At 40.6% G+C, this 21,768-nt stretch overlaps 2 protein-coding genes across 5 annotated transcripts in view; one reads left to right on the top strand and one right to left on the bottom strand.

Moving 5' to 3' along the window:
* Window positions 1-1,628: 1,628 nt before the first annotated feature.
* On the bottom strand, window positions 1,629-12,981 carry dmac2l (distal membrane arm assembly component 2 like). 3 transcript variants are annotated; one of them, XM_055159107.1, is made up of 5 exons: window positions 12,881-12,981; window positions 11,722-11,835; window positions 8,553-8,761; window positions 3,195-3,366; window positions 1,629-1,907 (listed from the first exon to the last, which is right to left on the bottom strand). In XM_055159107.1, the coding sequence occupies exons 2-5, from the start codon at window positions 11,817-11,819 to the stop codon at window positions 1,793-1,795; spliced, it is 594 nt and encodes a 197-aa protein (XP_055015082.1). In that variant the 5' UTR covers window positions 11,820-11,835; window positions 12,881-12,981; the 3' UTR covers window positions 1,629-1,792. The 3 variants fall into 3 exon arrangements, with proteins under 3 accessions (XP_055015082.1, XP_020796380.2, XP_055015089.1); XM_020940721.2 differs by having other exon boundaries at window positions 11,722-11,828; window positions 12,787-12,910; XM_055159114.1 differs by lacking the exon at window positions 12,881-12,981 and adding an exon at window positions 12,399-12,517 and having other exon boundaries at window positions 11,722-11,828.
* A 14-nt stretch (window positions 12,982-12,995) lies between these two features.
* Window positions 12,996-21,768, top strand: part of l2hgdh (L-2-hydroxyglutarate dehydrogenase) — a 33,263-nt gene continuing 24,490 nt past the window's right edge. For both annotated transcript variants that reach the window (XM_055158855.1, XM_055158858.1), the window contains exon 1: window positions 12,996-13,236. In XM_055158855.1, the coding sequence (XP_055014830.1) occupies window positions 13,160-13,236 (77 nt within the window). In that variant the 5' untranslated portion in view covers window positions 12,996-13,159. The remainder of the gene's footprint in view (window positions 13,237-21,768) is intronic.

Below are 21,768 nucleotides of genomic sequence, written 5' to 3' on the forward strand. Positions count from 1 at the left end.
ACCAGGACTGAACCAGGACTAAACCAGGACTAAACCAGGACTGAACCAGGACTAAACCAGAGACTGAACCAGGACTAAACCAGGACTGAACCAGGACTAAACCAGGACTACAACTGGACTGAACCAGGACTGAACCGGAACTAAATATGGACTAAACCGGGAATAAATCTGGACTAAACATGAATAAAACCAGAACTAAACCAAGACTAGACCAAGACTAAACCAGCTTTAAATGTGGACTAAACCAGGAAAAAATTTGAACTAAACCAGGAATAAATCTGGACTAAACATGAATTGAACCAGAACTAGACCAAGACTAAACCAGGACTAAACCAGGACTAAACACGAAATAAACATTGAATAAACCAGGACTAAACCAGAACTAAACATGAAATAAACATGGACTAAACCTGGTTTAAACCGGGTCTAAACCTGGACTGGTGCGTCCTCCTCAGTTTGAGTCGTTACTTTCCGCAGCGTTTGCTTTTTGGAGACTTTCTTCTTCTTCTTCATCTTCGTCTTCGTCTTCATGTTCTCGTTCTTCTCGTTCATCTCGTTCTTCTCTCGTTCATTCTCGTTCTTCTCGTTCATCTCGTTCTTCTCGTTCTTCTCGTTCATCTCGTTCTTCTCGTTTCTTCGTTCTCGTTCATTCTCGTTCATTCTCGTTCATCTCGTTCTTCTCGTTCATCTCGTTCTTCTCGTTCATCTCGTTCTTCTCGTTCATCTCGTTCTCTCTTCGCTTCATCTCGTTCTTCTCGTTCTTCTCGTTCTTCTCGTTCATCTCGTTCTTCTCGTTCATCTCGTTCATCTCGTTCTTCTTCTTCTTCTCGTTCATCTCGTTCATCTCGTTCTTCTCGTTCTTCTCGTTCATCTCGTTCTTTCTCGTTCTTCTCGTTCTCGTTCATTTCGTTCTTCTCTCGTTCTTCTCGTTCATTCTCGTTCATCTCGTTCATCTCGTTCTTCTCGTTCTTCTCTCGTTCTTCATCTCGTTCTTTTCGTTCTTCTCGTTCTTCTCGTTCATCTCGTTCATCTCGTTCTTCTCGTTCTTCTCGTTCTTCTCGTTCTTCTCGTTCTTCTCGTTCATCTCGTTCATCTCGTTCATCTCGTTCTTCTCGTTCGTTCATCTCGTTCTTCTCGTTCCGGCGGTGCGGTGGGACTCTGGTCTGTGGTGCTCAGGAGCTTCAGCCGTCGCTCTGTTCAAATCTACAAACGCCAAAAGTCTCAAGTCGAATTGTGTTTGAAATATTTCACTTTTCAGAACCGTTTCCTCGTTTGTGTCTCGTGAAACTTTTGTAACAGAAAATCTTCAATAAAATCACCAAATGTTTTTTTTTTTTGTCTTTGTGGTTTTTGGATTTTTGCAACGAACTTAAGCTTCTAAAAAACATGAAGCCGAGTAAATAAATGAAACTCTGTTGTGAAATGAGACAGACACAAGTTTTGTAAAAGTTAAAGCTAAATATTAAAGGATTAAAGGTGCGGTCGAGTATGTAGAAAAACACTTAGATGAAATACTCGAGTAATTATCTCTGTGTAAACAAAAACGCACAAGAAAATGTAAATTCTTCATCAGTTTTATCATTACAATTTTCAAACTTTTTACTCTTCTTAACTTCCAGACTTACACATTTCAGTTTAAGGTTTTTATTGCGGCACAAACACAAAACACAAATGTTTAAAGCGACACACGAGAGAATTTTGTTCATTTTAAACGTACTGATTTTAGTGCATTTATTGGATCTTCTGTGACGTTTCCCATTGTCCAAAAACTTAAGGTGCTTGAAATCCAGGTTTAGTCCAAGTCCAGGTCCAAGTCGAGTTTGGGCAGAGCACTTTTCAAACGCTCCACAGTTTTCTCTTTGTCTTTGACTCCAGGGAGGTCGCTCAGGAACAGGTACTCCAGGTTCCTACACGCACAAAACAAAGATTCAAGTATTTATTTAGTTTGAAAAGATCAAATTAGTGCAGAGTTTGGCTTAATGTGTCATTTTAATATTTCTGTTAGTAAAACAACCAAGGACTAAACCAGGACTAAACCAGGACTACAACCAGACTAAAACAAGACTAAATCGGCACTAAACTAGAACTAAATTGGGACTAAACCTGGACTAAACTGGGACTAAACCAGGACTAAACTGGGACTAAACCAAGGGACTAAACCACTAAACTAGGACTAAACTAAACTAAACTAAACTAGGACTAAACTGGGACTAAACTGGGACTAAACTGGGACTAAACTACTAACTGGGACTAAACCGGGACTAAACTAAACTAGGGACTAAACCTAAACTGGGACTAAACCAGGACTAAACTGGGACTAAACGGGACTAAACTAAACTGGGACTAAACCAGGGACTAAACTGGGACTAAACTAGGGACTAAACTGGGACTAAACCAGGAAACTAAAGGACTAAACCAGGACTAAACCAAGGGACTAAACTAAACTGGGACTAAACTGGACTAAACTAACTAAACTGGGACTAAACTGGACTAAACTGGGACTAAACAAGGGACTAAACTGGGACTAAACTAGGACTAAACTAAACTAGGACTAAACCTGGACTGAACCAGGACTAAAACCTATAAAACCGTGTGGAGTGACAGGACCTAAAGTTCATATTTAAATCTACAAAATCCAGTTTAAAAAAGTTTATAAAACAAAACCAAAACACAAGAAGAAAAACGTAGAATTATTTTCAGACGATGAAACAAAAACTAGAGACAAACTGAACACGAGAAACTCTCTGTGACTAAGGTGAGCGCAGACTTAAAGCTGCACTCTGTCACTTTTTATTTAGACGTCTGTCACCTGTTTGTTTCTATGGAGACGTCACTGCTCTGTCTGGAATGTTCCACAGTGTGACTTTAAACAGCTCGACTTTACATTTATTCATTTACAGGAGGTTTTAGAGTCAAAAACAACCTCGAAAAACAGACATTGTGAGTGTGAGCGGGTTCGCCTCTCCACAGATCTGACCTGTGACTTGGTCTGGAGGGATTGTGGGCTTGTATCCATGGATATAAATGAGTTTAATGCCACACTGAGGGATATTCTAGATAAATCAGTAACATTTCCATGAAGTAACTTGATCTGGTTTGGCCTCGATGGAAAACAGGGAAAGTGAGATAACTTCATCATCAGACCGTCCGCCAGGAAAGTTCCGCAGTGCAGCTTTAAACGCGGATCCCCTCACTTGAGTTTGTGCAGAGCGATGATCCCTGTGTCCGTGACGTTCCCGCAGGACACCACCTCCATCAGGTACACGCTGTTCTGCAGGTTCTCCATGGAGCTGAGGGTCTCCAGGCAGCTGTCCTCGATGTACATGCACTTCCTCAGACGGATCTCCTCCAGGCTCCTCAGCCCCTCTGCAACAACAACAAACAAATCCAAAACAAACTCATTCTACTCAAGTTCAGACCATTTCAATTAAGAAAGTTTGATCATCATTTGAGTAAAAGTGAAATATCTGCAATTGGAATAAAACCTTTTGTACTTATGAAAATACAACTTGTTTTTCTTATTTTAAGTGGAACAACAATTTTTTGCTTTTAAAATAAGAACCAAAATCGAATGTTGCTTGAATTAAGAAAAACGGAGTCTTTCGGAGTCTTTGACCTCGAGTCCGAGTCAAGTCCCAAGTCAAGTACAGTCAAGTCCAAGTCGAGTCTTGAGTCACTGGTCCATAAGTCCAAGTCAAGTCCAAGTCGTCTGTTTTGAGCTTCAAGTCATTTCAAATCTTTAAACCAAAAAAGTACCAAATACAGTTTAGATTTTTGCATTCGTATGTTTAAGCTCAGTTGTATTTAAAAAAGTCAGGGTGTATTTATATATGAGGATTTAAAGCTGTAGAAATGCACATTTTTCTTTTTGAAACGTCTTGATAAGATCTTAGTGTGAATCATTACGATCAGAACAGAAAGAGTTCACATTTAAGTGACCTTAATAACAGTTATTTTGTCGTGTCTCTGCACTGAAACAGAAGGACGAACAGGGCTCCTCCTCTTTTTCATTGACAAAACTTTTCCATTATATTTTCATGAGCTAAAGTGAATTTTCCAGGACTTTCCAGCACCTACATGTGTAGAATTGATCAGACTTTTAGGTCTAAATCTGAAACATTAACTCCACTCACCTTATGGTTTGGGATTATAGTTTTTGAACATTTTAAATCCTGTTTTTATTGTCGTCTCTTTAAAACAAAAGACTCAGACGTTTAGAAATAATCAGAACAAACTCATGAAAACTGAACAAACACTGGAGCTGCAGGAAACAGAGACTAAAATCCAAAACTTTAACTGAATTTACAAAATTCCATGACTCATTTTCCAAGCCTGAAAAATGACATTTTCAATTTCCATGACCTTTCCAGGATTTCCATGACTGTGGGAATCCTGGATCAGGTTCTGTGCAGTTCTGTATATTATTGAAGTACATTTGAGGAAATCACCTAGTACAGTGTCCAGACTTAAACCACATGGAGCTGGTTGTTTCACTGAAGAGTGAAGCAACCGTCAAGTGCTACACATTTATGAAACTTCTGCCACAGACTTGGGAAGAACTTTCTCCACAATATTTGATTTGTGTTGTGAAAAGAACGAGGCACGAGTGAGTTCAGCTGTTAGATCTGACAAAGGTCGACACACGTCAATCTAAAGTTTACAATATGTTTTGTTCTATAAACTGATTCCATGATTTATTTTTCAACTCAAATTTGCTTTTTTGTTCTGGAGCCAAGGAGAAATTGTATTTGTCAACTGTACAAAAGTTTATTTGGTCAAATATGTTTCGCCGCTCGTCCAAGCTGAAGAACAGAAACGTATTCGACCAAATAAACGTTTGTCCAGTCGACAAATTGAATTTCTCCTTTGTCGTGGATTCGACCTGAACGACTGAGGGATTTTTTTTTACATATTTCTTCTCTGCTTTAATTTCAGAAAACAATGACACAACAAAGTGAATAAAGTATGAGGTTCTAAAAGTGACTAACTGTAGCGGTCACAAGAAATGGAGCATAGGAAATTCTTCGATGGGAAACAGTTAGACGCTTATAAAACATAAATCTTTACCTGTTTATCAGTGCACAGAGTTAAACTTCAAAATGTCACATTTACAAAAGTTCTTCATCAAATCTGAGTCTTTCACCACAAGATGTTTTACTCAGAAATCCTTTGATGAGCTGCTGGGAGGAGGTTTCAGAGCTACTGACAGCTCCCGAGCTACAGGTTGGAGATCCCTGGATTAATGAAACACTGGGATATTCCAGTATGAAAAAGAAAAGTTACACAGTGCATCTTTAAGTTCATCTGTTGTTTTAAAACTCCTGTATCAGACAAAACTGACTCCTGTGGCTTTAAGTCCTGTTCTAATGTTTCCTGGAGTTGTGTTTTGTCTCATTCATGTTTGAGTAAATCTTTATTATTCGTCTGTCTACATCTGCAAACCTCCAAACGCTCAGTTCCACCTTGTGATGTCATCAAGTGGTAGTTTCCAAGTGAACAGCTTTTGTTTTTCCCTTTAGTTCAGTCGAGATCGGCGACTCCAGGACTGAAATGATCCAAATGATTCTAGTGAAGGTGAAGTGTGGACTTTAAAAACACAGTGAACCTGTGTCACCACATGATGACATCACGAGGTGGAACAGAGCGTTTTCAGTTTGAGAGAAGAGTTTGGCCTAAATGTGCAGGTTTGTGTGATAAACATGTGCAAATGAAACAAAAAAACACAACTCCAGGTCTGTGTGTGACGAGAAAACAACGTTAGAACAGAAAAGAGATCAGAAAATAGTGTAAAACTTGACCCTTTAAACGTGATGAACAGGTGTTTTTTTTCCCTCAGCTCCAGAGTCCGGAGTCGTGTCCTGGTGGCGTCGGGGCTAAAGTTCGGGTTTGTTTTGGAGGATGAGGTCAGAGAGAAAACGATCGTGTCCCTTGCGTCACATCGGAGCCCTGATTTGGAGATGAACTTCCCTTTCGTGTTCCTCTGATCCGGCGCTTTTCAGGGTCACGGTCGCGTTAATGATTCATGCGCGACGCTAAATGTACAGTTAGCGCCAAAAGAGCGTCCAGACACCGGAGAGGACGTTCATGCATAAGAAATAACTCCACACCAGATCCAAACCCGTCTGATTCTGTGACCTCGTCTGCACCGCGCTCCACCTGCTCTTTAACTCCTGCCAGTGTTAAAATGATTTTACACTCATTTAAAAAACACATTTTACACTGTTCTCTGATCTATGTTATAATAATGTACAGAGCAAAAAGTGTTGTGTTAAAATCAACTCTTACAGAATCATTTTAACATTTTCTCTGAGTCACTCTGTTCTAGAATTAATTTAACATTTTTGGAAATGTTCATGAAGTAACACTGGACCAAAGTTCCTGTTTAACCTCAAAATCAAGAGTTATATTCATGTTTAGAGAGTAAACAGATAACACTTTGTAGAGTTATCCTGGTTTAACTGAACAACACACAGAGGTGTTTTATTTTTACACTTTATTTGAGTTAATTTAAGAAGAAATTATGAACAAAACTGGTTCAAACTGGTTTACTCTGGCGGGAGTGTGAAGTGATGGGAGGAGACAAATTAACACTAAAGGAAGTTGAATTAACACTAGAGGAAGTTGAATTAACACTAAAAGAAGTTGAATTAACACTAAAAGAAGTTGAATTAACACTTGAGGAAGTTGAATTAACACTAAAAGAAGTTGAAGAGGAAGTTGAATTAACACTTGAGGAAGTTGAATTAACACTAACAAAAGTTTTAATTAATCTCTACCGTATCAACTCTGGCAAATAAGCCCAACTCAAACCCCCATTTAACTTTCAAATAGTTCAAATAACACTTTTTGTGTTAAAAACAACTCTGAAATATTTCACCCTGAACTTTTAACCCTCCAGTTTTTGCTCTGTAGTTTCCTCGTCACACAATCACACACAGACCTGGAGTTGTGTTTTGTTTCATTCACACATTTATCACACAAACCTGAACATTTACACTGAGTTCTTCTGTCAAACTGAAAACTCTCTGTTCAATAATTATTTCAGTTCTGGAGTCGTCGACCTCGACTGAACTAAAGGTAAAATTCAGCTGTAGAAAAGTTTTGCAGATGTAACAGACTCATAATGCAGAGTTCCTCAAACATGTGAATGAAACAAACACAACTGCAGCTCTGTTTGTGAGGACAGAACAACATTAGAACATGGATTAACTCTCACAGGAGTCAGTTTTGCGTCATATAAAACCTTGACATGTTCTGTCACAGTTTAAACCACATTTTGATCTGGTTAAGCTCAAGTTTTGCTCTGGTTTATTGTGAAACAGAATCTAGGATCATAATTCTACAGCAGGAGAGAGATTCAGATTGTGTCATCACCATCGTTTGTTGGTTGTGTTAGAGATTTTAAAATGCTAAATCCTAAACTTTGTGTTCTTTCTAAAGTTTTCTGTTGTTATAGATCAGACTTGGGCCTTGTGCAGCTCTGGGGCCACATACAGTCAGTTTCTCGACTCTGACCGGCCCATTTAAACTCATTTGGAACTACAAAATACCGTATTTTCCGCACTATAGGGCACACTTAAAATCCTTTAATTTAATCAAAAAACGAGTGTGCGCCTTATAATCCTGAGCGTTTTATATATGAATTTATTGGTTTGTCTTAGTGCGACTTGTGCCGGAATCACCCAACTGTTTCAACTATTATGTTATTGTCTCAGACAGGATTTTTTTACACGTTACAATTGAACAAAGTTGAGAGTTATTGTGATCATGTTAAATAAAGTTTGACTGACTTATCGAACTGTTGTTGAGACAGACTCTTCTGTGACGCTGTTTAAATCCAGACTCAAAGCATTTCTGTTTGACTGTGCAAATAACTGAAAGGTTTTCATTCCGCACTCTTCTCTCCTATTTATGTCTCTCTTTTTTAATTTTAATCTTCATGATTATTTATGTTTTGATTGGTTTTTCTTATTATTTTAATGTATTTCTTATTCTGTAAAGCACTTTGAATTACTTTGTGTATGAATTGTGCTGTACAAATAAACTTGCCTTGTGTTTCCTTTAAAGTCCGGTGCAGTTTATTTGTGAAAAAAGTTCAAAAATTGACCTTTCAATGACAGAGCGCCTCTAGTGCAGAAAATACGGTAAACATATTTTATAATTTTACCTCATGCATGGACTAAAGCTGCACTGCTTTTATTTTAGATTTGTTTTTTTGATCAGCAGCTTCACTTTTTCATTTTTTTAGTCAGAACATAAACTCTTCTCAGTCCGAGCAGCTCGTCAAAACTGTGAGATTTACTGTTTTTAATAAAGAAATAAAGACGACTCTTTCTGCTCCTTTTTCATTCAGTTCTTGTGTGTTTGTTGTTGTGACACTGTTCATGTCTTTTTATACTTTATGAATGAAATAAATAAACTAATAATAAGTAAAATCATGAGACTGGGAGCAGAGTTCAAATTCTGGAGAAATAAAGCGAGGGGAAAACCTGTGGAGGTGTTTTTCTGCACTTGTGAACCTGAGAGTGAAACCGTCGTGTTGGTGCACAGACCTAAGTGCTCGAAACCGCGGTGCATGATGCAGGACTCGGTGGCGTCGATGGCCTGGACCCGGTACCGGCCCAGCGGACCCGGAGGCAGAGCGTTGTAGTCCTGATGGAACCGGTCGAAACCCTGGAACCGAACTCTGGCTCCGCACCTCAACAACCACTCAGCCGCCGCTCGATCCGGACCCACCGACTTTATCCTCTCATGGTCCACTCTGACGGAGAGAGAGAAGGAAGGAGAGAGAAGGAGAGAGAGGGGAGGAGGGAAGGAGGGAGAGGAGAGAGGGGAGAGAGGGAGAGAGGGAAGGAGGGAGAGGAGGAGAGAGAGGGAAGGAGAAGGAGGGAGAGGGAGAGGGAAAGGAGGGAGAGGAGGGAAGGAAGAGAGGGAGAGAGAAAGAGGGAGGGGGAGGGAAGAGGAGATGGAGGAGAATGAACAGAGACAAGAGAAAAAGAGATGGAGAGAACACAGTAGAGAAGAAAGGAGAGAGAGAGAGAGAGAGAGGGGGAGGGGAGGGAGGGGGAGAGAGAGGGAAAGGAGAGGAGGAGAGGAGAGAGAGAGAAGGAGGAAGGGTGATAAGAGATGAGAGAAAAGAGATGGAGAGAATACAGTAGAGAAGAAAGGAGAAGAAAGAGAGAAGAGAAAGGAGAGAGAGGGGAGGGGGGAAGGAAGAGAGGGAGAGAGAGAGAAGAGGGAGGAGGGGAGGGAAGAGGGAAGGGGAGAGAAGAGAAAGAGAGAAGGAGAGATGGAGAGAGAGAGAGAGAGAGAGAGAGAGAGAGAGAGAGGGAAGGAGAGATAGGGAGGGAGAGGGGGGGAGAGGGAGGGAGAAAGGGAGAGAGAAAAAGAGGGTGAGAGAGAGGGGAAGAGAGGGGGAGAGAGCATAAATAGAGACCAGAGAAAAAGAGATGGAGAGAATATAGTCCAGAAGAAAGGAAAGTAGAGAGAGAGAGAGAGACGGAGAGAGACGGAGCCAGTGAGAGAGAGAGAGAGAGAGAGAGAGAGAGGGGAAACGAGGGTGAGGGAAGAGAGAGGAGGGAGGAAGAGTAAATAGAGACCAGAGAAAAAGAGATGGAGAGAACACAGTAGAGAAGAAAGGAAAGTAGAGAGAAGAGAAAAGAGGGAGGCAGAGAGAGAGGGAGAAAAGAAAGGAGGGTGGGGGTAGAGAGAGGACGGAGGAAGGGTGAATAGAGACAAGAGAAAAAGAGATGAAGAGAATAGAGGAGAGAAGAAAGGAAAATAGAGAGAAGAGAGAGACAGACAGAGAGAGAGAGAAAGAGATACAGAGAGAGGATGGAGAAAGGATGAATAAAGACAAGAAATAAAAGAGATGGAGAGAGCAGAGTGGAAAAGAAGGGGAAGGAGAGAGAGAGAGAAGGGAAAGGAGGGTGGGGAGAGAAAGAAGAGAGAGGAAGGGCAAATAGAGAGAAGAGAGATGGAGAGAATAGAGTAGAGAAAGGAAAGGAGAGAGAGAGAGAGACAGAGACAGAGGAGAGCAGAGAGAGAGAAAGGAGGGTGAGGGAAGAGAGAGGAGGAAGAGTAAACAGAGACGAGAGTAAAAGAGATGGAGAGAGTAGAACAGAGAAGAAAGGAAAGTAGAGAGAGAGAGAGAGAGAGAGAGAGAGGTGAACATTTCCAGGTGAACTGACACGGAGACTTACTAACTTACTTTTAATCATTTATTATTCATCTAATTCAGCCCCGCCCACTTTAGTCTCTACAGGCTCTTAAACGGCGCCCTCTTGTGGCGGCACGTCCGGTTAATTCATTTCAGTGAGAATTTGGGAAAAGTTTCGCCCGATTCATTTGTGTAAAACGTTAAATTTTCATGTGACCAACGCGTCACTGCTTCTGATTCTCTGGAGGATTTAAAACGTTTTTATCGTCCCGATTCGTGGTTTTCCGATTCCAGACTGTGATGATGTCAGACTCCCGGACGAGGGGAAGAGACAAATTTCCCTCTTAACAACAGAGCACTTTGTCATTAAATCCAAAAAGTTTATTCACAAATCTTTAATGTAAAATTTTCTGTCGGTGTCTAAACCCATTAACTTTTGTATTTACCACGTCTGTGTTTAATAACATCGTGGGAGCCTGAACCCAGTTTGAGTTTTTATTCTTATTTTGTTTGATTTAATATTTACTTAAATTTTATTTTATTTTTTATTTTATTTGTATTTATTTATTTTTTTATTTTATTTTATTTGACTGTTTTTTATTATTTTAAGACTAGTATGATTATTTTAGTAGTTTATTTTATCATTTTATTGTTGTTTTATTATGTTTTTGTGCAGCATTTTGGAAACTGTTTGTTTGTGAAAAGTGCGACAGAAATAAAGTGGATTGGATTAAAATGCAGGATTTTTGGTCATTTTGCTCATTCTTTATGGTTAACATGATTATTTGTTGATTATTTGCTTAAAAATCATTTGATTTATTTACATTTTTTTTTCAAATAATTATTGATTATCATAAGTTGATAATCATAAGTTTACTAAAGTAATATTTATTTTTTTGTATTATTTTGTGTCTTTGGCTCCTTAAGGCAGGTGCAGTGTGGGAGTGGAGCCAAACAGTTTTTTGACGTCACCTGTATGTTAAAACATTCCTCTTTTTGTATGTTTTGTTTTGTTTGTCCTCAATTATGTGAAACCTCAGTAGTTTTGAGCTGCACTTGGAAGCTTTCTGTGAATTCTTTCACTTTTGAGGATTTTTAAAAGCTGGAAGAAAGGTGCACAAAGTGTCAGTCTGGCTTCATAAATGTTTGGACTTTACAAATATTATAGAATATAAATATTGTCCTGCAGAACGCTGTGATGTCATCTGAAACACAACAACAGAACTGATCTGCTCTGAGGATCAGCCCCGTCCAAAATAACACAACCCCAATGAAGATGGAGATGCACACGGCAACTTCTGGAATAAAGTGGACAGATTAGGGGCTGAGGCGTCGATTTCAGAAACTACTCGTCTTTGTGGGGGTGACTGCTCGTGGACATTGGACGAGTTCACTTTGATAAACAAGTTCATTCTCATAAATAAATCTCTCTCTATGGTGCAGTCTGCCTCTGATCAGCTGCAGTGTCTGATTCATTTGCCGTTACCACAATTTTCCCGGGTTTTCAGTGTGATTTTTCTTGACTGTTTGTGTTTCACCGGACACAGAAGATTAAAACTCACTTGTTGAAAACAGCGTTGAGCCAACCCCAGAAGTGTCTGCAGCTCAGACTCCTGGGAGCTGCAGCAGCGACTCCGGCCGCCCGCGATAACAGTCTCATGTCTCAAATCTGTCACAAAACACAATGAAATATGAAATATTTACAGATTATCGTGAATACAGTTGATATAAATCTGATTAAGATTCATCCATGCATTTATATCCACACTAATTAATCATTTATTACACGATATGACAGAATTATTAAAACTGATCAATCTGACAATGAATAAATGTATAACTTCAAGAAAATGCATAGTGTTAGAAAGAGACAGCAGATTAATTTATATTTTGCAATCTAAATAAAAAAGGTATATGAATCAATCAATCAGACCAATCAAAGTTTAATTCTAGAGCCCTTTAAAACACTCAGCGTGACCAAAGTGCCTCACATTAAAATGACCAGAATATAAAAACATGCAAAACATGAAACAATGAAATAAAACACATTTTGCAAATGTCCTGCATTAGTGGGTGTTAAAGTCAGTCTGAGGAGACGAGTTCTGAGCCTGGATTTAAACAGGCCAAAGTCTGTGATGGAAAACTTAAAAACTAAAGGCTTTAAATCTAAAACACATTTGTACATTGTAGAATTTGCGTTTACTTGTGATTTTTCTGATCAGTAAAACTGAATCCTAACCTTTGCTGTTACCTGTTAAACGTCAATTTAATTCATTATAATCTTCATTTTTCTGCGTTTTCTCTGTTTACAGGTGGATTTTCGTACCTGTCCTTTGCACACACGTCTGGTTTTCTGGTGTTTTCTGGTCTGTTATCACTTTGCCTGAAATGTTCTACAATTTGGGATAAAAATGAATGACCTTCAATTTGTTTTTATTGCTTAAGGAGGAAAAGTTAAAACATCACGAAGGTGACAGACCCTTCACCAGAAAAGTGACAGAATGGACCTTTTAATAACAACTAAAGATGAGACAAAACTGTGATGCAAAACTAAACACATTTGTACATTGTAGAATTTGCGTTTACTTGTGATTTTTCTGATCAAACGGAGTAAAACTGAATCTAACCTTTGGTGTTAACTGTTAAACGTTTATTTAATTCATTATAATCTTCATTTTTCTGCGTTTTCTCTGTTTCCTGGTGGATTTTCGTACCTGTCCTGACGCGCGCACGTCTTGTTTACATTTTCGCTTGCGTCCATTGCTGCGTCCTCTGACCTCGCCACGTCATCAGAAGCGCGCGTTCCCATTGGTCGAGCCGGCGCCGTGGAGGCTCGTATTTCCGGAAATACATAGTGATAGTTAACGAGGCGGCGGCGGTGGGGGCGAAAATAAACGCGACGAATCCGAGAAAAACGCCGCGTCCGAACTCCGAGGAACCAGACGAGCGACCGGATCATGAAGACGCGCTTCTGAGAGCATCTGGAGAACGTCTGTGAACATGCTGCGGGTTTTAAGAGGCGCTGGTTTGAGGACGGTCCGCGCCGAGACGCTGAAGGACGCGCGGAGACTTCACAGGTGAAAAAAACAGGAAAATAAAAAAGGCTGTTTGAGGACAGAGCTGCACAGGAAACACGGATTTAGTTGCACGTGTAATTACTGAGGATTAAACACGAGGCAAATGATCTGATTATGATTTTAAGAAGCAGTTTTGTTGTTGTCAGGAAATGTCAGATTCATTCATGTGCAGCGGTGTTTCCTCTTCTGTCTGGTGTTTTGTGTTTTGTGTTTTGTAATCTCCAGACTTCATGAGTGTGCATGAGCTCTACTAAGAACTTGGCTTGAAGTTTATAATGTGCTCGTTACAGGAGTGTAGTAAAGTCTTTGTGCAGTGAGTTTTCTTTCAGTGACGAGGTGAAGTTTGAAGGTTAGAAACTGGAGCTTGTTAATTTTTTGCAGAAAGTTGGCAGTTGTCACACCCTGTAGGGCTGGGCGACAAGGAACAGAAATATATCTTGATATTAGGGGTGTGCAAAAATATCGGAATATCGATATATCCTATCGTTTAATGTGATAATACAGTGTCGATATCGTGGGCTACTGCATCGATATTTCACCAAGAGTATTTTTACGTGTGTTTTACTAAATTATTTTGTTACAGTGCTACAGTTTTGTTGCTTGTGGAGTGAAAGGAAACTCATTTATGCGACACATTTGACATTTTCACTGTTTTGTGGATTAAAATGTTTGAGTTTCATATGAACTTTGTACAAGAAGTGGTTTAACAAACACTTTTAGTATCACAGCCACGATGTAGCCTTTATTTTTTATTGAACCATATCAAATAGATTTGAAATATATCGAATCGAAAGTGCACTGTATATGTATCGTATCGTGGCCTGTGTATCGAGGTATGTATCGTATCGGCAACTCCTTAATGATACCAGCCCTACTTGATATATTTTGCTATATTTTGATATCATCATCATCTTTATTCTGGACTCATGGGCCACTTTTAAAACAGACAAGAACAGTGACAAAACAAAACAACAAACATTTATGTTTTTAAAAGAGACAAACCAGAGTCTCCACATGTTGGACTGATCTTATTGCTCTGAGTCTCATATCTGTGAGTAACATTATTATTTCATTATTTTCATTGACTTGTTCAGGCTGCAGACAAAACTGTTCATTAAAATTCTAAGTGCAGCTGCAGAGTTTTCACAGGAGCACAAACAAACATCTCAGTCACACTCGTTCATCGTGGCTCCTCAAAAGCTCCGTAAAGCCTCAGTCTAGACACCTGCAGTCTGTATATGATGTATAATCTGTATATGTGTGTATACATCTGTACAGGAAAAATAACCCCCCAAAAACTCCTGCAAAAACAAATATGACAAATTCCACAAAGTCTTTTTTTAAATTCAAGTACAAAGAGGCAGTTTATGTAGAAACAAAGTTCTTCTGCAACATAAAAAACATATATTAAAATAATAATTAAACTATAAAATAAAGAAATAAATAATACATATTGTCTTCTTTTCATTCAAAAATAAATAAAACAACTCAACTGAAGCTCATCTTTGCATTAACTCTGTAACCGAACAAGAACCAGAACCATGGTTATTGTTCCTCACCAGCGTCAGGAGCTCTGAGGTTTAATCCCACAATCCACTGCAGATCAAACCAAACATCTCCAAACACTATTGTACAAGTTCTACCCTGCAGCAGATTATTCATTTAAATCTTCTGTATAAATAAACTTTACATTTCTACATAACGACTGTAGAGCCATAGAGCTTCTGTCGGACCAAAGAGCACACAGAAGGTGAAAAAGAATTAAATATAAACATTATATCGATATATACAATGTGTCAGAATCTATTTTGTGTTTAAAAAATATCTGGATATATTTTAAATATCGAGATATTTACGCCCATAACACCCAGTTTGCAAAATCAAACAAGCAAAGATTAACAAACTACTTTAATGTTTTCTCATACAGTCATAAGAATCATAAGAATCATAAAACTATTGCTTTTGTATTGAAGCTCGTAGTGTTTGGTGTTGGGAGGTTGTGACAGTTTCTGGAGCAGTTTGTTTTGGACAGTGAGCACAGCCTGAAGAAATCTATAAAATCGACTGTATTTAGCCAAATTAGGTCTTGTGACATAGAAGTTTTGCTTGTCAAATACACAGATAACGTCTTTTATCTGCACACAGTGACTTCATGTCTGCGTGTGTGTTTATGTGTGTGTGTGTTTGTGTGTTTGTGTGTGTGTTGTGTGTGTGTGTGTGTGTGTGTGTGTGTGTGTGTGTGTGTGTGTGTGTGTGTGTGTTGTGTGTGTGTGTGTGTGTGTGTCTGTCTTCGAAGTTGGCACACTGGGTCAATGTTTAGACAAAGTTCTTGTGTCACTGTCGAGTTGAGTTCTTGGTGTGTTTGTTATTCAAAATGTTCACAAAAATACCAGAGCAGAGACTGAAAACAGCATTTACTCCCTTCAAAATAAAATAAAATGAGACAAAACTTTTCTGAATGTGAAATGGAGCTGTTATTTATCTCCAGTAACTACAGAAGAACTTTGTGTGAATAAAATTTCAAACATTCTAAAACAGTCAGCAGTGTTGGGGAGTAACAGATTACATGTACCGGAGTAATCAGAGTACAAATTATGAGCAACTGTATTCAGTTACAGTTATTGTTTCAGCGAGTGGTAATTGGATTACAGTTACTTTGTTGAAATAAATGTATTACACGGCGGGATTTTCCTGTTTTCACATTTTGGGCTAAATCCCCAGGACTAAAACTAAGGTCTAAACCAAGGTCTAAACTAAACTTAAACCAGATCTTAACCACAGGTCTAAAACCAGGTCTAAACCAGGTCTAAAACCAGGTCTAAACCAGGTCTAAACCAGGTCTAAAACCAGGTCTAAAAGGTCCAGGTCTAAACCAGGTCTAAACCAGGTCTAAACCAGGTTTAAACAGGACTAAATCCTGCTGTGTGGATGTGTTTCTTCTTCTTCTATCAATAATATTTTTAATTTGGTTCAGTAAAATCTGGGCTTTTTATTTTTTTTTATCAGATAAAACTTCTCATGTGAAGATTTCCTTGTCTTTGTTTCTCTACAGCAAATCAAGTAATCCAAAGTATTCAGATTACATTACTCACTTTAAGTAACTTAATGGATTCCGTTACAAACTACATTTTGGGGTATGTAATCTGTAATCTGTAGGGGAATACATTTTAAAAGTAAATGTATTCTGATTCTTCCTCAGGGTTGAACGGGTTTAATTGACTCCGTTTGTTCCTTTGGGTTCAGTTCAGGTCTGACCTAAATCGACCTTTACGCTGAACTTAAATTTCACCCTAAATCTTTTGTCTTCAGATTTCCTAGAACGTTTTTGGCAGATGAGTTCTTGGTTCGTGTGTTTCTCATTATTTAACTTGAACCCATAAACCCGGGTGGTTGGTCGGAGAATGAGGCGAGCTGTACATTTTGTAACAGCGTTTCAAGATGTGAGTTAATGTAGAATAAGAACAGTGGCACAGGTTTGGACAAGTCTGCACTAAAGGAGATGTTTACGCAAGTATTGGCATCTTGGCATTGTGTTCCTGATTTCTAAGAACATTCATTTACTTATACACTGGAAGATCCAAATGTTTCTCGGGAAACATATGGACTCAGACTAGTTGGGAATTTTCTATTTTCAGCCCAAAGTTTGAAAAAAAAAATTCTTCCTTTGTGAAATAATGTCATTTTGAATTAGTTTAAGAACACATAGATTCATAAATGTCGTTCTACTGGGTGATGACGTCCTTAAAGCTGCACTGTGTAACTTTTCTAGTGGAGGATCGACCGCCTGTTATCGCTTTGCCAGGGATGTTCCACAGTTTGGTATAAAATTTTATGATTTTCAGTTTCTATTTTTATTGCTTAAAGGAGGAAAAGTAAAAAATATCTGCCTGGAGACAAGAAGGTGACAGACACTCCTCCAGAAAAGTTACAGAATGGATCTTTAATTAACAACTAGGGATGGGACAAGATCTCGTGCCACAAGGTCTCGTGAGATAAAATTTCCGTGAGATCGTACACACAAGAGGAAAATTATGTTTTTTTACATTTGGATAAGTAAAGTTGAGTAAGTTTGAGTTAAATTCTGGCGAGTTGCATTTTTTGAGAATCTGTAGTAAAGTAAAGTAAATCAAAAATCGCCAAAAAATCTAAAACTGGGAACCGGCTTGCACAATTTACTATTAAGAATGTCAAAATCTCGTCTTGACTCGTTCTCATAGATCCAGTCTCGTGTCGTAACAACCATAACAAAAAAACAAAACTGGTAAACAAGGCCTGACATTTGGTTTGGTACATTCACATTTCATTTTATTCTGATATATATATTCCGATTCATACCTGATTTTCGATCATTTTGACAAGCCTAATGTTTACCATCTCTAATAATGACAATTTAAATGTTTGCGTCGTTATACTGACTTTAATTATCCTGTTCTAGGTGACGTTTTTAGGACTTCTTCCTATTCAAAAGCACAACATAATCTGATATTTATTTTAAACATCATTCTGTTTTCTTAGCTGATTTGTCCCCATCTGCCTTGTAGAACAGAAATTGATTCAAACGTTCCAAAACTTTATTGTACTTCTTGTTTATGGAAAATCTGCAGTGGATTCTCTGTGGCACGCGATGACACCAGGGAGCTGTTTTCATGTGTCTGCCATGAGCGCTTTGTCTGTTTCCCATTAACTCAAACCAAGATGCAGACGGTTTCTATACTGATTTTATATTCGCAGAACTTGAACACGGACTATTTCTTGTTTATTTCTTATTTAAAGTTCCTACGTTACACAAAACTGACTCCTGTGAGATTTAAGTCGTGTTCTAATGTCGTTCCCTCCTCAAAAACAGAGCTGGACTTGTGTTTTTGTTTCATTCACACTAGGATTGGGCAGTGTCCAAATTTTGATACAGTTAAACCTTCTCAGGATTTTACCGGGGTTTACACTATTACTGTATTACCAACATGTTTTAGTTCAACTTTGATAAACTACGAAGCCGCACCACTGTACGGTCTGTGTGTACGACCTGCAGATTGGTTCAACTTTCACACGAACCATCTCCAACACAACAGAAACACAGAACAGACTCACCATCAGCAGAACACCCTCTGTCACAGAGAGAACACCCCTCTGACACAGAGAGAACACCCCTCTGTCACAGAGAGAACACCCCTCTGTCACACAGAGAGAACACCCTCTGTCACACAGAGAGAACACCCCTCTGACACAGAGAGAACACCCCTCTGTCACAGAGAGAACACCCCTCTGTCACAGAGAGAAACACCCCTCTGACACACAGAGAGAACACCCCTCTGTCACACAGAGAGAACACCCCTCTGACACAGAGAGAACACCCCTCTGTCGCAGAGAGAACACCCTCTGTCGCAGAGAGAACACCCTCTGTCGCAGAGAGAACACCCCTCTGACACAGAGAGAACACCCCTCTGACACAGAGAGAACACCCCTCTGTCACAGAGAGAACACCCCTCTGTCACAGAGAGAACACCCCTCTGTCGCACAGAGAGAACACCCCTCTGTCACAGAGAGAACACCCCTCTGTCGCAGAGAGAACACCCCTCTGACACAGAGAGAACACCCCTCTGACACAGAGAGAACACCCCTCTGTCACAGAGAGAACACCCCTCTGTCACAGAGAGAACACCCCTCTGTCACACAGAGAGAACACCCCTCTGACACAGAGAGAACACCCCTCTGTCACACAGAGAGAACACCCCTCTGTCACACAGAGAGAACACCCCTCTGTCACACAGAGAGAACACCCCTCTGTCACACACAGAGAGAACACCCCTCTGTCACACAGAGAGAACACCCCTCTGTCACACAGAGAGAACACCCCTCTGTCACACAGAGAGAGAACACCCCTCTGTCACACAGAGAGAACACCCCTCTGTCGCACACAGAGAGAACACCCCTCTGTCACACAGAGAGAAACACCCCTCTGTCGCAGAGAGAGAACACCCCTCTGTCACACAGAGAGAACACCCCTCTGTTACACAGAGAGAACACCCCTCTGACACAGAGAGAACACCCTCTGTCACACAGAGAACACCCCTCTGTCACACAGAGAGACACCCCTCTGACACACAGAGAGAACACCCCTCTGTCACAGAGAGAACACCCCTCTGACACACAGAGAGAACACCCCTCTGTCGCAGAGAGAACACCCCTCTGACACAGAGAGAACACCCCTCTGTCACACAGAGAGAACACCCCTCTGTCGCAGAGAGAACACCCCTCTGTCACAGAGAGAACACCCCTCTGACACAGAGAGAACACCCCTCTGACACAGAGAGAACACCCCTCTGTCGCAGAGAGAACACCCCTCTGTCACAGAGAGAACACCCCTCTGTCACAGAGAGAACACCCCTCTGTCGCAGAGAGAACACCCCTCTGTCGCAGAGAGAGAACACCCCTCTGTCACACAGAGAGAACACCCCTCTGTCACACAGAGAGAACACCCCTCTGTCACAGAGAGAACACCCCTCTGTCACAGAGAGAACACCCCTCTGTCGCAGAGAGAACACCCCTCTGTCAGAGAGAACACCCTCTGACACAGAGAGAACACCCCTCTGTCGCAGAGAGAACACCCCTCTGTCGCAGAGAGAACACCCCTCTGACAGAGAGAACACCCCTCTGTCGCAGAGAACACCCCTCTGTCACACAGAGAACACCCCTCTGTCACAGAGAGAACACCCTCTGTCACGCAGAGAGAACACCCCTCTGACACAGAGAGAACACCCCTCTGTCACACAGAGAGAACACCCCTCTCACAGAGAGAACACCCCTCTGTCACAGAGAGAACACCCCTCTGACACAGAGAGAACACCCCTCTGTCACAGAGAGAACACCCCTCTGACACAGAGAGAACACCCCTCTGTCACACAGAGAACACCCCTCTGACACAGAGAGAACACCCCTCTGTCACACAGAGAGAACACCCCTCTGTCGCAGAGAGAACACCCCTCTGTCGCAGAGAGAACACCCCTCTGTCACAGAGAGAGAACACCCCTCTGTCACAGAGAGAACACCCCTCTGTCACAGAGAGAACACCCCTCTGTCACAGAGAGAACACCCCTCTGACACAGAGAGAACACCCCTCTGTCACACAGAGAGAACACCCCTCTGTCGCAGAGAGAACACCCCTCTGTCACACAGAGAGAACACCCCTCTGTCGCAGAGAGAACACCCCTCTGTCGCAGAGAGAACACCCCTCTGTCGCAGAGAGAACACCCCTCTGTCACAGAGAGAACACCCCTCTGTCACACAGAGAGAACACCCCTCTGACACAGAGAGAACACCCCTCTGACACAGAGAGAACACCCCTCTGACACAGAGGAGAACACCCCTCTGACACAGAGAGAGAACACCCCTCTGTCACAGAGAGAACACCCCTCTGTCACAGAGAGAACACCCCCTCTGTCACACAGAGAGAACACCCTCTGTCACAGAGAGAACACCCCTCTGTCACACAGAGAGAACACCCCTCTGTCACAGAGAGAACACCCCTCTGTCACAGAGAGAACACCCCTCTGTCACACAGAGAGAACACCCCTCTGTCACAGAGAGAACACCCCTCTGTCACAGAGAGAACACCCCTCTGTCACAGAGAGAACACCCCTCTGACACACAGAGAGAACACCCCTCTGTCACAGAGAGAACACTCATATTCCACTGAGTCGTGTCCTTTATTTCGACAGAAACTGAACCACATCAGACACAAGGAAAGAGCTGTTTTTATCACACACATTAGTTTATGTAAATGAGTCGTGTGGTTTTAAGTTTAATTTCTGTAAAACGTAAACAAATGTGGCCTGAAGCTAAAATGCTGCCAAATTGCAGAAGTTCTAGTATTTGTGGTCGGACTTGTCTTCTTGTCTTGGTCTCTCATGTCACGTGACAACGAAACAGAACTAATGGAACATCATCTCCCCACAGTTAAAAGAAACATTATGGACACTGTTAGTTTTAAATCGTGAAACATTAAACTGAAAATACAAACACACATTTGTGCTGAGCAAACTAATGTAGGGATCAAGAAATTATAATATTCTTATTATAATACAACTTTTTAATGACTATAATGAAACTGATATTGTTGCTTCTTTTTGATACCGAGGGAAACCGTAAAACCGTATTATCACCGACCCAGTCTTAAAACTTTCTATCTTCATGAAGACCAAACCAGACCAAGTTCCAGGTCAGATCTGTGGAGAGGCGACCTCGCTTACAGTCAGAGTGTCTGTTTTTCTAGGGATTTTTGAGCTGTAAAATCACCTATAACTGAATAACTGTAAGATAGAGCTGTTTAATGTCACACTGTGGAACATTCCAGATGGAGCAGTTACATCTCCATGGAGAAAAGCGTTTGATGAACCCTCCACCAGAAAAGTTACATGGTGCACCTTTAAGGCCGGCAAATATCGTCCGTCTCTAACTTAAGGTGAATATAATGAAGAAATTGTGAGGTTCAATTCACAACTTTGGCCTCACATTTTTGTGTTTTTGCTGCAAGTT

This window comes from Boleophthalmus pectinirostris, unplaced genomic scaffold, assembly GCF_026225935.1.
Source record: "Boleophthalmus pectinirostris isolate CB_2022bp ecotype Guang Dong unplaced genomic scaffold, ASM2622593v1 HiC_scaffold_10, whole genome shotgun sequence".
NCBI lineage: Eukaryota > Metazoa > Chordata > Actinopteri > Gobiiformes > Gobiidae > Boleophthalmus > Boleophthalmus pectinirostris.